Raw genomic sequence first — 18146 nt, 5'->3', positions numbered from 1 at the left:
ATCATTTTTACTACATTGTAAAAACACAACAAAAAAAACTTTGAATTTTTATAGTTATATAAATACATTCTTTCTCTTTTTATTTGATAAATGTGACAAATTTGATGTTTATTCCACATTTTTAAACAGGTTTCTCTGGCAGCAAAAAAAAAAAAAAAATGTAACTTTACATTTTAAAACGATTGCAGCAGTGAGAAGCAAGGAATGTAAAGGGACTCAAATTCAAACCTTAGGTAGGCTTTTATTGCAAAGTGTTTCTAACTTGAACCGTTTATTTTAAAAACCGTCAAACGACAAGCTCTAAAATTTCGAAAAAGCAATTTTAACTTCTTATTAAAATTTTTCTATAAGAATTACTATGTTTTAAACTAAAAGAGATAAATATTTAGGTACATTTCTTTCAATAAGCCGTGTTGTAATAATCATTGAATAGTTTAATAAGGGGATATAGATGTTTACCTAAAATTAGCAACTTTGTCGATTGGCTGGTTTTTTAAATAAACGATTCAATAATGCGATGTAGCAGCAACTATGAGATATACTACTATTGTCTCTTGTCCCAAAACTGCTGAGGGTTTCTCCCACCCTTTGTACTAGTTATCACTATTTCTTTAATTTTGACACGTACGCTACTTTACTTTACACTGCCTCAATCAAGTTAAAATACTAATCTTGTTCTACCTGGCAATGACAGTATGTAATTTTGAACTTGCACAACGCATTTTTCTTCGGTTTTCAAGGACAAAATTATCTATCTTCGCAAGATGTTTTCATTATGTTTTACATGAGTAAAGTAAATCTGGGAAATATTACATGATTGAATTAGCACACGAAATTTCTGTTGTCTTTGAAAATTCCCGCCGGCAAGTTTTATAACGGCAGTTCAAACTAAGGTCTAAATTACAATAATCAAATATTTATGTATGATAATTTCTTGTGTAAATTTGACACGTTATTAAATTGCATTTGTTTTGTGAAACGTAATAACATAACTTTTAAAAGAAATTTTCCAAGTGTAATTCCAGATGGAATTACTTAACTTTTATTGAAAATTTAAAAAAGTATTTGCTTTAGGATTTTGTTCTAAATAACGTCTAATGCTTTTTTTACAGCAAACGTTTCGTACGTTTGCAATCACACTAAACAACTAATTATAGAGGAAAGTAAGTGCATATACATTTCAAAATAATAATAATAATAATAATAAATCTAAATACTTCAATACTTCGTTGATGATTTCACAAGTAACGTTCATCAAAGTGTTAAAATAGAAGTCATTAAACGAAACAAACATTCAACCAAGTCAGAATCCAGCTTTAAATGAGTTATATTGTTATAGATCAATGAATTCCAGTGATACAGTAAAGTAATATCATTATTTGCATTTGTTCAAAGTATTTTAAGAAAACTACAAATGAAGCACTAAAACCGCTTTCAAAATACTTGATTAAATAATGCTTGCTCCAAGAAAACTGTTCAATATTAAAAGGATTTGATTGGATGTTTTTTTTTCTTTTTATAAAATAATTTTATATTTAATCTGCATAAATGTACCAAAAAAGTGTAAAGATAAAATAGCTTCAGGATAGTTTTCGTGAGGTCCCTCGTGGATGTAACATGATATCTTCCAGTGAAAGTACAGAATTTACTTGGGCTTGTAGTTGAAGACGAAGTATGATAATGAGGAGTAGTTGACAAGAAGTGAAAACAGATGAAATAAAGAACAGGATATTTTGAAACGACTCTCTGTGATACAGTTCACAGCATTTTCATAAGAGCATGATGGTCATGTTTTTGTGACTTTCTCTCAGACACTTTTCTCTCATTGTTACTACAAAACACAAAAAACTCTTGAATGAAAAGTAAATGATTTTCTTCTAAGTAAATTCTCAAACAACTTCTGTTGAAGCAAGTTGGTACCTTCCGATGCGAATCCGACTGAGACAGAGACCCATCTCACTGCAGCAAGGACCCATACACGAGTCCAGGATGGTCGAAAGATATTGTCGCACCACGTAGCAGTTGATGCGGCACTGTCTTAGGGCGGGTCCAATGCACCATATGTGTTGGAAAGAGATGCAGGCGAAAGAACAGCCGACGACAAAAGCAATGGGCATCGCACAGATGATGGTCAAGAATTTGTAGCAGCAGTTCTTCGCGCACGTGAAGATGTACTTTGAATTTCCCCAAACGCAGTCGTAGGTGTACGTGCCATCCGGCTCGGCAATGACGTCATCGAACTCAACCTAAAATTATAAATGAAATGAATTACCGTTACGGGAGAAAAAAAGTATTTTCATAGTCAAATATTCAAAAAATTGTAACATTGAAAACTTGATAATTTAGCAACTAAGCCTTTGTGATTAATTTCACTGACACGAAATGACGTCTTTTAGACGTCAGAGGATCCGTAATGGCAAATTAAATGAATGACATCTCGAAGAAGTCAGTCAGCAGTGATTAGTTGCAGGGAATAACGTCTCGAAGGCCACAGTCTGAAGCAAAGATATTTCCGATACGGCATTGCACATCAAGAGGTAAAAGGTCTTGTTAACTTGTCATAACTACAAGTGATTTTATTAGCACGAAAAGGGATGAAACGGTTGAAGCATGGAACAATGCCCAGCTTTTATTAATATTTTATGTATTTTTAATGTCAAAAAGTGTTTTCGGGATAAATGCATTTTCTTTATTACATCTTTTATTTTGTGGATTCGTGTTTGATCGAATCATTTCAATTTCGGATATTTTTTTAGAGAAAAAAATGGTTCTTCTCAAATTTTAATAGAAATTATCCATAAAAACTTGATCATCATTGAACACGTTTGCAAAACGTTCCATCAACCTCTTAACCAAAATAACACTAGTAGGCAAAAGGTGCTTTTGTCTGATGAGTGGACAATTTTTCGTAAATTGTTCACTAACTCAACATTCAAAAAGCTGTTTTTGAGTGCTGAATACAAAATTTATCTTTATTTCCCTCTAGTTGTGCTGCTAAACAAAAGAAGTTTATAATAAAATTTAACAACAACGATGAAACACACACTATTATAACTGTAACTTATACGAAATATTTCTTCATTTCGAAAAAATAACATAAAAGGTATTAATTTATGATATAGTTAAAACTACATGTGTACCCTTTTTTCTCTCTGAAACCAACTCTTCTTCCCTTTTGTAGCCCTCCAAACACACTTTCGTTTTTCATGTTATGTTTCTCTCTCGGCCATCTAACAACAATCAACTGGCACTATGATGCCCTTCCTAATTTGGTACCGTCTCTCGATATCCAGTGCAATCACCCATTTCTTCAGTATATTATTTTACGTTTTTGGGATAAAACTCTGTGTGGGATAGTAGGAAAAGAACGTAAAAGTTCTTAATGATTTTGTAGAGACTATTGTTAGCCCCCTCCCCTCTAAAAAAAAAAAACCTGTGCTTTACATCCGTCAAAGAGCCTCCCAAAAGTGTCTTCTCATTGTGATGATTTTCGTTTGTGTGTGTGGGGCAGGGGCGGATCTAAAGGGGGGCCATAGGGGCCATGGCCCCTCCCAAAGCCTTGTGACTGTAGGAATTTTTTTAAGGAAAGAAAAAGAAAAAAATATTATGAGAAGATAACAAAATTTAACACAAGTATTTTACTGAAAAAGAAGTATAGGCCTTAATTGGGAGATAAATTATATCCCTATCCTCAAAACAAAACTTTTATTTCCAAAGTTTTTCTCCATCTTTTACATCATTTCTTGATTCCAACTACAGACACTTGGACGATCTCTAAATGCTGCGGTTCTCAGAGTATACCTATTGTTCACAAGACCAAAGAGAGCCCAAAATTTTCGTTTTTATGGCTTTAATTTTGAAACTAGGAGGAGAACCCCCTTTTCCCATGCCCTTTCACAAATGCCTTAATATGTAGCAAAAAATTGCATTTTAAGTCTTTTATTTGGAAAAAAATGTCAACGGAAACTAGTTTATCCAGCCCTTATCACTTAACTTGCTTAAAAGCAACTTAAATGAAATTTTTTCAGACTTCTATTACAAACGAGTGTTGATAGGACCCCCTTCCTCCCTAGTTTAAATCGAGATGATAACTTTAAAAGGAGGTTTTTTTGGAGGAGCTCACGAATCTTCCATCCCTTTCTAAAATATGTATAAATATAGTTAAAAATCGAATTTTTAGAGCCTCAAAGGCAAAATATTTCCAGGAAGGAAGGATTCTAAGCACCTTCACACTTCCTTTAATGTAAGCAAACATTACCTAAAGCTGCATTTTTAGACTGGACAGCTGAAGAGCTAGAAGAGCACCCCTCCTCTTCTAACTTCTCAATGTATATTGACAGAACATTTTGGTTTCTAAACTTAATTTCAAAAAGTATTTTGGGGCCAGCGCCCAAAACCTGACCTTTCTCCATACATCATAAAAAATAGACAAAATGCGTTTTCAGTTTCCTAATTTTCAAAAATTACTTGGAAATTTAAATTTTGAAACGTTTTCGAGGGAGATTCCTAAATCCACTCCTTCACCTAATGTCTCGATAACCCGAAAATTGAGTTTTTAAAACTTCATTTTAATAAAATTTCTGGGGAGTTATCAGGGCCCAATTTCTCAGTAGGCAGAGTAGGCAGCTGCCTAAGGCGGCAAACTTTTCAGGGGCGGCAAATTTACTATTATCTTACACATTTTTTGAATTAAATTGTTATTCATGAAAGTAAAATATGAGCATTCTTTCATTTTCCATAGAGACAATTTTTTCTTGTAATTTAGTAATGATTACTTTCACACAACTTATCAAAAAATGTCAAATGTTTTTCAATCATGGTATTTGCCGAATCGTCAGCAAAATTTGCGGAATAAAACATTTTTTGGGAGATCACTGTGATCATTTTTTAGAGCCATCGGGGTCGAAGCGAATCATCGGGGCGCTTCAGAATGTAAAACACCATCATTTCTTCATTAGTTTGACAGTTTGAATCTGGGAACACTTTTTTACGTTTTTTTGAGTCAAAGATATTTTGCTTCTTTTAGGAAGGGGGGAGGGGGCGGCAGATTTCGAATTTGCCTAGGGGCGGCATGGAGCTAAATTCGACCCTGGGGAGTTTGTTTAAAAATTTCGGATGGCCCCTCCCAAAACAATCGGCTGGATCCGCCACTGGTGTGGGGGGGGGGGGGCATTGAACACCTTATCCATCAAAAGGGCTTCAGATTTTTCGAAACGCGGATTATCAGTAGCTGAAGCGTTCCCCATATTGAAGCTGTGATTTCTTTGTCCATTGGACATAAGTTTTGCAAGAAAATTTTCCATGTTGAATTTCTTTTGCATATTGTCTCGTTTATATAAATATCATGAAAAATAAAATTAAAACGCAACAGAACTTCCTTTCTTCTTTTTGTTTTTAATACTGAGTGCTATAATTTATAAACAAAGATGTAAATCTGCTGCAACAAAAAGCAATTCAACTTCTGAAGACAACAAAACTCCATCAAAATAACTCTTTTCATCTTTTTTCTCTATTATATGAAAGAGGCATTGCTATCGAAGCTTAAAGCAAGAAATACAAAAGGTTAACTTGGTATAAAAAAGATCAAAATGTTTGTCCCGATGCATAAACTGCCAGATAAAACAGTTTGAAGAATAAATTATTTGCAGCGGAGTAGAGGGAAAAGCCTGAAATCTCCTTTTGCCTCGTGGTGGGGACTGAAGATATATGTTATCATTTTGAGAACTTTACATGATCGGACAAAAAATAAGGTCTTTGAAAATTGATGTTTTCTGCTGAATTCGGGAGCAGGCGATTTGTTTGAAAGATATGCTGCTCTCTTCCGATAACATATTTTTTTTCCAGCTGTACATTTGTTTCTTGTTTGTAGACTGAAAAATATTAAAACGAGCATGAATGACTATAAGCCCTTTGAAACATCAAATGCAGTAAAACTATGGTTAATTGCTATTTTTTAAGGATTTCTGGTCTTTTTTAATTTCATTACGGGCAATTTTTCCAACTGCGGCTCTAAACTAGTTATAGAACCTCAAAATGTCAAAGAACGTTTCTTGAGTAAAGTATCTTTAAAAATTTGAAGTCTAAAATTTGGTTTTTGAGAAATTAGAATGTCAAACCTGAAAAGCTAAACAATTTAAAGTATACAAAAAAGTTAAAGCTTTCAAAATGTAAACAAAAGTTATTGTCCGTCATGCTACTCCAGAAAAGCGGTCAGCTGCTGAAACGCCACAGCTTTTAGACGTAATAAAATGCAGGGGGCATTTTAAAATGCTGTATAGGTTCATGAATTACTAAAACAAAAATAATAGAGTACAATGCATTTTTTATGTTTTAAAATGAACTATATTCTGCTCTTAGTGACATTTTCTAAATTTTTAGATAAAACAAAAACTTTACCCGTTGATCTTCAACTAACACAACAATGGGAAAAAGTTATACTACCTTATCCTGAAGTGGAATGTACAAATTTCAATCAAATTGATTATTACGATATTTTGTATTTTTTCATTTGAATCCACTTATGAGTCAAAATGTACTTTAAACAGTCCGTAAATTTTTGCGTTTTCTCACGTACACTGAAATAGCTTGGGTGTAAAAAATTTCTTGGATAAAAACAAAAGTCCTCCTTCATTATCTGTACTTTTTTTTTTTAATTTTACGTTAATGATACTATTAAAGCTTGAACGAGTAAATTTGGAAAAAATATACTTTTTAAAAAATCAATATACAAGGTCACAGTTTGTTCTGCTTTACATGCATTATTTTATTGTAATGTAGTCTCCTGTCAAATAACACTTGGCAAACTGCTATCCGGGGACAAATTTTTATCTCAAATGTGTATTTAATTTCTTGCAATACAAACCTTTTATGCATTACCCTTCTTTGCAAATTTTTGACGTTTAATATTTGTTACGACAGTAAAAATGCGCTAGTGCCTAGATAGTAGATTCCTTACTTAATTCTGATTTTCTCTCTTAGTATCCGAGTGTATCTATTTAATATAGTCAGTACGAATAGTTTAACGAATTCAATACATTTAAATGCCGGTTATACTGCATATACTTTATTCAGTGACTACTTAACCTTTGAAGCTTCAGTAGTTTTTTTTCTTTTTGACTATACATTTGCGCTTCAGGAAGATAATAGATAACTTAAAAATCTGTGCATGCCAACTTAGGCTGTTTACATTTTTTTAAAAAAAAAATAACCCTAATTAAGAACCATAATTTAAAATGATTAATGCTTTTAACATTTCTGAAGAGAAAAAAAAAACCTAGCCTCATGAGTACTTTCCAGAAAATTAAAAAGCAAACTTTACTTAACATTGCTGAATTTTCTGAAGAATAAATGGTGATTACATTTTAAAAATTCATAATGACCTTATCTTTGCAGTTAAACTATAAAAATATTTTTAAGCAATTGCTGTAAATTAAAAATGTGCCTGTAATTCGGCAATCTTTTTCTGAACCAAACACGGTCGAAAATATACATCAAAAGCATGCTCGACGTCCACAGAGAAATCTAATGATCTGTTCTGACAGCTTAAGCGTCTTCGTGATAAACGAGACATGTATTCTTAATCTATGGCGAAACAAGGGCTACTCCATTAATTTTCAATGGAACATTTTGTAGAACATTCATTTTAGGATCCAGTGCAACTCTATGATATCTATATCGTAGTTATTTTGGTACAACAAATGCTTGTATATTGAAATGCAATTAAAGTTCAATGTCCTGTAATGATTTTAAGAACCAAGCCTTTTCGTTAATTTTGTTTTTGTTTGTTTAACATAAGAATAATATGTAACGACTGTTCTATCTTTCAAAAAGAAAATGTTTTTTCTTCTTTTCCTTTTGCTGATGCTTTGAGTTACGTATCAAACATGGAACCCATTTAGATTTAAATATTTTTAAAGTAAAATTTGAATGATTTTCAATGTTTGGTTCTATTTTTAGTGAAACATTTTGTAGAATATTCGCTTTAGGATCTTATCCAATTTAATACAATAGAATCCAATGTTGTACCAAAATCATAGTTAATTTGAACAACAAATGTTTTTCTAATACAAAGTCGTTAACATGCAAAATTTTGTGACGATGCTACAAGTAAACTATTCTGAAAACGCTTTTTTATTTTACTTGGTAAAGAAATCATGTGTGAGAAATCATCTATTTAATCTTTAAAAAATATACATAAAAAATGGGGCATTACTTTTAAGAAACTATTTTGTATTTCGTGTTTGTTTGAAATTTTCCTCGGGACAGTGGTACAACGTCATACCAAAAAGCAATAAATTTCTTCTCTCAAAAATATTATTCTTTTTTAGAACTCAAGAAAAATATATTTCAAAGCAAGATTGTTGATCATACATCGAATTTACTTTTAGAGATAATTTCAAAAACACTAGGTTTACAGAAGTAAACAACATAAAAAAAAATGCTCTTACTGCAAACAAAAATTAAAAATATGTTAAAATCTACAATAAAATGATCCTCTATATGAAATAAATTAAATAAGTATATTCATAAGATTCTACAATGTATTAAATAAAATGAACAAAATAATATTTACAAGAAATTAAGCTGTTTAAGTATTAGGTGCCAATCAATGATGAAAAAATATATATATTAAAAGTTTTTTAGATTTAAAAAGCTTAATGGGGTCGTTTCCAAAATTTTAAAAGTATTTTTTTCTGAAAGAGCATGCTTAAAAACATAGGATCTGAGCATTTTTTAAATAATTTGACTATTTTAATATTTAAAAAAAAATACTTTAATCGGTGCGCTTTCATTGTTTAACGCTTCTGCCGATGACATCACAAATGATGAAATGCCATTCACTGTTGCCATTCAGAAGAGCACAATATTTAATTCGCATCTTTACTCACGTGTACTGGCAACGATATGGCAAGCGTAGAGGCATTTTTTTATTCGCCGCTCATAACTTGGAAACGCAATGAAAAATCCGCCAAAGGACATCATTTGTGACGTCATAAAGACCACGCCTTGTTTGAAAAATTGGAAATTTTAAAAAAATAATTAAAAAACAACTGCTGGGAAAATGAAAGAATTTTCCGGATCCATGTTTTTTTTTGTGCTTATTCTATCAATTTCAATGACTAAAAGTGCTTTTTATGACTGATGGCAACAACCCCATTTCTGTTTTTTTTTTTTTTTTCATTTTATTAATCACGCTGTAGAAACATCTTTACCTACGTTATTCCTTTCATCTGGAAGATTTTCACTGTATTACAGACTTTTCTTTTACATTTTCTTGTCTGTTCTTGATAATTAGCTTCAAAAATTAACTTTAATGCAAACATTTAAACGAACAGATTTTTGTCGTAAGAATCCGCCAATTTTCTAATAAGACATTCCTATTATTGAGTTACCTATAAGCATTCGTCAGCCAACACCAACAGCCTATGCGTAATAACTAGGGGTGCGACATCGATGTCGATGTTTTGGAAACATCGATGTTTTTGTTAAAACATCGATGTTTTTAACATCGATGTTTTGGTTTCGATGTTTTTTCGATGTTGATGTTTTTGCATTTTAATTGAAAATTATCATAAAATTTGCTCCAATTTTCTAGCTAGGTAATTAAGTTTGCTCTTGGAGTTGCCAAAAAAAATCATTTTTTTGCACCTATTTTATAAGATCAATTTTTCTGTGTAGAGGATGATTTTTGGAAGATCACTACAAGATAGTAAAAGATTAACTAGAGAGTGAGGAAAAGATCAAAGCTATTGGAAGAACCTAACACTGGTAGTCTGGTTCCCGAACTTGCAGTCTATTTCAAGGCCCCAGTTCTTAAACTAAAGGGATATTCTATACGTTACTAAGGTAAAAAATATAACTGGTAAGAGAGAGCTGGTAAAAGTTGCATTAAAGTATTTGATAGTGATTTCAATTTCTGTTCCATCGGAAAGAGATGTTTCTCTGACTGGTGGGATAGTCTGCGGAAAGAGAAATGCGCTTCTGAGGGACAAAGTAAACAAACATCTTTTTCTCCAACTGTCAACACCAATATTCGGGGTTACTTATCGACTTCCCCCAACAAGTCGTCCCTCTATTACTTACAATTTATATTTAATTATTAACTAACAATAAAACACATATTTTTTGCCCTTAAAAATAATTGTTAGAATAAATTTTGTATTTTTAAAATAATTAGAACAACTTCTTCTCATCATTAAACTGACGGTAAGTGCTATGATACATTTTTCTCAGATTCTTTTTTGATGTAAATTTACTTTTAGTTTCATGCAGTTTGAAAATATTTTCTTATTCCTATAACTAGTTGTATTAATCGGTGCTTGTCTTATTATCAACTTTTGCCCTACTATAATACCACGATGTTTCGAAATTATTCTTATTAAATTACATTCATGACTTGAGGTTCAGTATTTTCAATATATTCGTCGGATACGTATTCTTTTGCATTGCTTAAATTACTGTAGTATATTTAAAAACGTATGTTATACATTGATAAAAAGATCGATGTTCTAAAACATCGATGTTTGGAAACATCGATGTTTTTTGGTTGATGTATCAATACCATCGATGTTTTAATTTCTAACATCGATGTTTTGCCATCGATGTCGCACCTCTAGTAATAACTGTAACTGTTATCGGACAAATCCCCACAAAACCATTTTTCTTCCCTGGACTCTAGTAATATCATATTGAACACTATCCATTTCTCCAAACGCGCTGGAATAAATTCTGCCTCGTCCGTTGATGGAGTTTGGAAGCGGAAGTACATTCCAGGGCTCGAGGCTCATAAAAACCTTCCGATAAAAAGAAGGAAAATGGAAACGAAAGTAAAGATTATATCCATAAGATTTTTTTCTCTACCAAAAACAAGTTACCTTTTCTTCAGATACAAGTAAAGATAATGTTTGACAGCTTATATATCTAGAAATATTTTGTCTCTGTATCTATTTACACCTCTGCATATTTATTGAGGTTTTTCCAGACGCTTCAGGAGGTAAAATCGCGTTGTGTTGATGCATCGTATGAGCTAGAAATTTAGTGTTTCGAAATGACAAAATGAAAACTAATCATGATTTGAATTCATTTTTGCTTAAAATATATTTCCGTTTTTAGTAACATACGTAAACAATTTACATAATTAAAAATAACGGCTATATATTTGATGCTAGGTGTTACTTTAAATATGTGCTACATATTTTGGGCCATTCCATGAAAACGACCACCCTTTGTCCCGTGAGTGACGGTTCATATCCATCCACTATACTATTAAAATCTGTTCGCGTCCGTCCGTCTGTCTGCCTGAAGATCGATCTTCTCGCGAACCGCTGCGAATCGAGAGTCAAACGAGATACCGATCAATTCGAAATTTTCCAAAGAAAACAATAGAACCAATCTAGTAATTGTGCGACTTAAATTAGCGGAGATATTAGTTAAAACATTAATTAACATAACGTTATTCAGGAATTGTTATTTCTTTCCTGTTGCCATTTTGCATATGGATGAGTAAAATTCTAATAGTTGTTTTAAAAGAGATTTTTTTGGCTGCTGTCCAAATCTTAAAACGACGTTTCCATTTAGAATTTCATTTTAAATTAGTTTAAAATTGGTTGCTCTATTCAGACATAGCCTTTATTTTATCGTCTTTCTTTTTTTATTTTTTACATTCAACGTTCTTAACTCTTTTCAGCATATGAAAGTTGTTTCTTTAGCTATGTTTATTGATTGTAGTGTAAGTTTATCATTCACCGGCCTCATATTTTGGTACATTTAGGATGCGCGACTAATTATGTTTATTTTGTTGGACTTTTCCCCGCCACATGGGTGAATTTTCAAATTGTAATAACTCTCTTTCCTACGTGTTTCTATTTTTGAAATACAGTTTGTGTCGTTAAAAGAACATATTAAATTAATATTGTTTGGATTTCTTTAAGTGAAACAGAGTTGACCAAAAAAGATTGTTTTTAAGGATTTTAACTAAAGCTAAATTGGAATCTGTTGACTTGGTATTAAATTAATGCTTTTTGGTATTTATTTAGTCTTGATGCTTTAGTTTCACGTAATCAACCAAAAAGTGTGTGTCATTTTATGTAAAAAGCTGATTGAAATTGTACATAATTATTTCAGATATAGTCCATTAGATGTAATTCATTTTAACGTGAGCCCAGATTATAGTTGATAATGCATATATTTTCGTGTTTTGTGCTAATTGTAAGCACTCATAACTTGTATCATTGATAACTATGATTAACGTTAAGGAGATTTTTGCCAAAAATATGCTTTACTGGTGTTTTGCAAACCTTGCATCACGCGTATTTATTTACTCCTTAGCGCTTTAGAAACTGATGTCAGAGTAATATAAAAACATCAATTGGACATCTCTTTCATTTGTTAAGTAGCCCGTGCAACGCCGGGCACGCAGCTAGTATTTTATTAAAAACTAATAATTTTAAAGGGTTATATGACGAAATTTTTTGCTTAGGAAATCCCACATAAGCTTGTAATTTGTTCAGCAGAAAAAATTTGTTTGGAAAAATTTTTGAAGTATTGTTTTTAATGAAATAAAAGAAAGGTCACGTGTGCGATAAAATGACCGTTTTCGGTGAAATGGCCCTATTGAGATAGATGATGCCCTTAATTTAACCTTCTTTTCAACGTCATGAAATTAGAAAATTATTTACACTAGATATTGTTAATTAAATAACAAATATAAAAGATAAACCTCCTTCAATTAATTATAAAATTTTCTGCGTTAATTAACGATGGTCTATTACCTTCATATTTGCTTAAAAAGAACATATTTTTTTAACTTGAATTGGGTATTAGTATGAAATCTATATTATTGAGAACCCTTGGACCGGTAATATTACAGTAAAAGCAGTGTAGTTAATATAATCTTCTAGGAGCTTCGGCGAGCTACAAGTTTGTTTTTAGAGCAATATTTGGTTAACTATTTGTTTAGAACTGTTTAGAGAACATGTTGAAATGATATGATTAAAATGATGACTACTAAGATGAAATCAAAGAAAATTGAAATAAATCTAACTTTTCAGAAAATTGTTTACAATATTGATTTAAAAATTATTCAAGTCATAAACAAAATACAAAAAAAAAAAAAAAAAAACACAATGTGAGCATTTGCTTTTATTTCATCTGAAACATTTACAAAAAAATGTTATACGGTTTTCCATACAAGTATACAACACATTTTTTTTATTGATTAAAATTTTGAATCTCCTAAAAATCTTCTTAGAATGTGCTCCAATCATTAACAGAATTCAAAGTATTTTAACTTAAATATTGAAGTATTTCATTTTTATTTTCTTTATAACAGATTGAGGAAAAAGAAAAGCGAGAAATGCAATCGATGCGTCGCGAAGTACTCTAAGAGCCCCAGAAATCATTAGTTCCGTATCATTCACCTCAATCATTGACTCACAGAAAATGCTTTCTGCTGAAAGATTGCTATCATAATAAGTTATTAAAAATTTAAACGTTATACATATATGTTATACATCTGTAATGAGAGAGAGAGAGAGAAATAAGAGAACTAATTTTAAAATGAAGATTGGAATACGCAATCAAAGTCTTCACTTGTATCCCCCTTTTTAATGCTTGAAATAGTTTCTCATTGCTTTTGAAAATAATTTTTTCTTTGAATAATGTTCCAACGATCTTATTTCCGGTCATTACACGCATCCTTTCTGTAACGGCCTATCAATTGTAATTTAGTTTAAATTAATAGATATTTATCTTCAATGTTACCGGAAGAAAAACAGATAATAGTTCTGTTAATTTTGTTGATCTAAAAAAATAAAATACAAACCGTGATGCTTTCTTTCAAAATCACCATGCATTTTCAGTTTTGTCTTTAATATTGTAGTCACTTATATCCCCAAAAAGGCATTTTCTTTAGATGTTTCTTTTTCTCAAATTCTCAGGTTTTTAAGAATTCGGAATTAAATGAAGTGTTTTAATAAAGCTAATAGGTCATGTCAAAACTGAACTTCTTCAAAACTTCTTCCAGAGCCTTTCCTAAAGTTTTTTTCATGTACAACTTTTGATAACTTAAAGGCTTTTAACTGTTAGTTATAAAATAACAAATTAATTGGACTTCTAGGGAGAAAGTTAAAGAACGTTTTACTTGGATATCCTTAAAATGCAAACAATGAAAGTTATAAAAATAATAATTGCAACCCTTAATTCGTTGATTTAAATGTATTTCACTTTTTAAATATGAACCCATATTGCTTGTTGTACTAATTTCGATCATCTGTAAATAGAATATAATTTTTGTTTTAAATATGATTTATACAGCTGGTTCTACTCTGTAATTTATCCGGAAGTTAATCTTACTGTAAGTTACTGTAATCTGTCAGTGTCTGCGTTTTACTGGTTTGAAAAAATGTTACCTATCTGATCTAATAAGTTTGTATTGACTGTTAAATGTACCTTTAATTTTTTTATAGTTCAGGTCAAAAATTGAAAACAAAATTATTCCTCATAATTTTAGTTAAAATTTTCATATTCAGTTTTTGATTGTTTGCATCAAGAACTTATTCCTTGGCCTTAATGAAGTTAAAAATAATCAGTTTTTAGTAAGTTGTAGTTGTTGATTACATAATATCATTATTAAATTCAGCAATGTTTTCGAAAATCTATGGTTCAAAAAACTAATGATTTATAAAAATCGATGTATTTTGGTTGCATCAAAACCATTAAAGTTTCACTTTTGAACATCGATGATTTGTAATTTATATTCCAACCCTAGTTTGAAGAAAAAAACTGCTATTTTCATTATTGAAAACATTTTAAAATTTAAATCTAAATGGCAAAAATAATCCTTTATAGCTTTCAAACGAAAAACACACGTAGAGCAAATAGCAGTGAAATAAATTCAATTAAATGCTAACTTATATTCTACATCACTTTTTTTTACAAAAAAAAAAAAAAAAAGACCCAGAAATTTTTTACCCCTGCATTTGTTAGAATTAGATTATGTATGTGACTTCGTTATGCGACAACATAAAAAAGTTATTTTAGTGTAGTGTTATTGATAATATCATATTCTATTTCAAAGTGCTTTGTTTTACTTGATTTAGTTACGGTGAGTAGGAGGAGGAATACTGAAAAGCAGTCTGCTAACCCTAAAAAATAATAGCAAATCTGATAATATCATGCAAATAGGCCTTAAGTGGATTAAACTTTTCAGTTTTTCCCCATGAGTTGCTATATCTCCAGAGTAAAGCATTCAATTACTCGAAAATTTAAAATGTTTTTACGCTCGTAAAATACGCTCGTATATGCGTTTTTCATATCTGAATTGCCGCTTCGTTCGGTTATTAGCTGGGTTGTTATTTATATCTAGAAATGTAATACTGATGTAATACAATTAATCTAATCATTTTTTTCTCTTTTAAAATCATACAGGAGTTGTTTAGGCGTGAAAGATTTGCGTTGAATTGCAGGTGTTTTTTATTTTATATAAATACGTTTTATATTCCATATACCAGACAACCCAGTTATCACATACAAAGATTGCAGATTCGTTCTTATTAGAACTCCTGAGCCTGGAATCTTTACTAATAATAAAGCTGAAAGTCTGGATCTATGTCTGTCTGGATGTCTGGATCTCGGTGACGCGCATAGCGCCTAGACCGTTCGACGTGAATTTTCGTGAAATTTGCATGGGGGTGTGCACTTCGAAGCGAGAGATTTTTCGAAAATTCGATTTTGTTCTTTTTCTATTCCAATTTTAAGAAAATTTTACTGAGCAACTTATCACAACTTGAACCAATAAATTACCAAATTATCATGACGTGGAACTGTAAAATGGGCGAGTCATTTAACATAGCAAGTTGGAGAGAAATTCATCATCCATTATTTGTAAACATACAGGAGAACCAAATGACCTTTCAATTTTCTACTACTGGCAAAGCCGTGCGGGTACCACTAGTAGTGAATAACCGAGCTGGAGGCAGATGTCATCTCATTGAATATGAGAGTATCAACAGACTGGCAGATAAAGATAGGTAGATACCCAAGTTTTGCTTTCAATTCACGAGTCGAACCGCACCACTCGCTGGTGAGATAAATTCACTTTATCTACCAGTTTATTGGTGCTCTCAGCTTCAGTGAGATGACATCTGCCTTTAGATCGGTTATTAACTAATCCAGACTGATGAGTTCTAATAAGAACGAAACTGCAGTCTCGGGATGTGATAGCTGGTTTGTCTGGCATATTGCATGTAGTTCTGTCTTAGCCTTGAATTAGTGGAGGTAACTTACTACTAATTATGCTTTGTGTTTTAGTCTTATTTGGCGATGCTGTGCTATTTTAACGCAAAGATTTTCAAATTATTCAAAGAAAAAAAATAATAAAAGTGACTAAATCAAGTGAAATGCGACAGATAACGGAACACAATTTTTAATAGTTAACGTCATTTATAATTTAAAAAAACACTTTAAAATATAACTGAAATCATTAGAAGTATGTTTCTAGTAGTTGCATTAGTTTTAATACGATCATTAGTTATTAATGAAATCAAATAGATCCTCACTGATTTACGCCTGACTAGATTGCACGCTTAACGACGAATTTTTCATTAATTTTAACTTCGAAATAATTCCAGTCATTAACTAATTTCCCAATATTTTCACGAAATAAATGAGCTAAGTAAAATAAATTAAGCAAAATATTGGTTAATTTTGCAGGGTAAATAGCAGCACATTTCACAAACAAGATTTAACAAACTTTAAAAATTCAAAAAAAAGAGAGTGCTTTTAAAATATTTGTTTATTAAAAAAGGAGAGTGCTTTTAAAATATTTGTTTATTAAAAAAAAACTATTTCTCTTCTTATCGGCAATTTTTCACGCATTTTAATTACGATTTTACAGTTAAATAAGCATTTCACGTGAAACTATTCGTTCTGCTACTTAGAGAATTTAGAAAGAATTCCTCTAAACAAAACTTTCTGAAGTTCTTTTTAATTAGACTGTTTAGTCTTGTCGCGAGGGGGAAAAAAAGTAACTTCATTGCTATTTTGCATACCCTAATTAGATCTTGCTGCAAATATTTGTCAGTCGATTTTTCAGAAAACTTATTCTTGTAAGAGTATACGTAAGTTGTATTTTTGCTGTTTGTCATTAATTTTGTCCCTTAAAAGGTGTCGAGGAACGCTTTAAAATGCGATTTGAGTATAAAAAATACATCGCTATATTTTTTCATTTCCATTTCAGTTAATTGTTTAATAGTTACTTAGCAAATAATTGATTCTTATTGCTTTTGAATTAATTTCTTTTCTTTTAAGAGTATTTCATTTAAGTATAGCGATATTTCTTCTGCATCCCGGGTAATGAAAACATTATGTAATTTATTTTCAAAAATTTTATACTTTTTGTTTTAATTTCAACGGCACTTAAGCTAGAGAGAGCACTTGAGCTAAATGAAGAAGATACTTTCACACTAGCCTTCCAGGTCTCGTTTTTAATGGAAAAATTCTTTGAGTTTTTCTCCGTGATTTAACACGGTGCTGAACATTTAATTGTTGAATAATTAAATAGCGGGGCTTCTCATAGGTACTTGTATCATATTTCAGAATGCAGCAAAATCCTTTATTTTTTCTAGCTGCGTGTAAAAAAAAAATAACTTAGGTAAATTTTAAAAAGATTCTAATTACATTACATTGTGACAATGTTAATATGTGACGCAGAGTAATTGTAATTAATTTTTCGATTAATTAAAGCTCTGCCACTAAACATATTGACTGAAATGAATTTTGAGTTTTTGCATCAGAAAAGCAATTAATCTTGTGAGTAGAACTTAGAGAACAGGTCACTTTGAGATACTTAGACCAAAATAATAGTTATGGAGCCTTTCACAGTTACGGATAGTAAAATAAAATTTATAGTTTTCAAAATTTGTTTTTGTTTTCTATTTTCACGAAAGATATCACTTTTTGAAATAAGATGTAGTTTTGAGGTCATTTCAATTCAAACAGAAAAAAAATATATTTCGTTTAAGTAAAGAAAAATATTTAATTTTTGTAACGTCAAGTGATTATTTATGTAAACATTATCGTGAATTTTATTTTTCGCAATTTAGTAGAATTTGTAGAAACTGAACTAATGCAATTTTGAGAAAATACAC

General features: G+C 31.0%; 1 protein-coding gene across 1 annotated transcript in view; it reads right to left on the bottom strand.

Moving 5' to 3' along the window:
- Nucleotides 1-215: 215 nt before the first annotated feature.
- The window catches only part of LOC129221179 (caveolin-2-like), a 125258-nt gene continuing 107327 nt past the window's right edge, over nt 216-18146 (bottom strand). The window contains exon 2 of the mRNA XM_054855631.1: nt 216-2246. Coding sequence (XP_054711606.1) covers nt 1890-2246 — 357 coding nt within the window. The 3' untranslated portion in view covers nt 216-1889. The remainder of the gene's footprint in view (nt 2247-18146) is intronic.

Source organism: Uloborus diversus, chromosome 4 (assembly GCF_026930045.1).
Source record: "Uloborus diversus isolate 005 chromosome 4, Udiv.v.3.1, whole genome shotgun sequence".
NCBI lineage: Eukaryota > Metazoa > Arthropoda > Arachnida > Araneae > Uloboridae > Uloborus > Uloborus diversus.
Note: the sequence above shows the minus strand (reverse complement) of the source record. Positions and strands in the feature narration are given on the sequence as shown.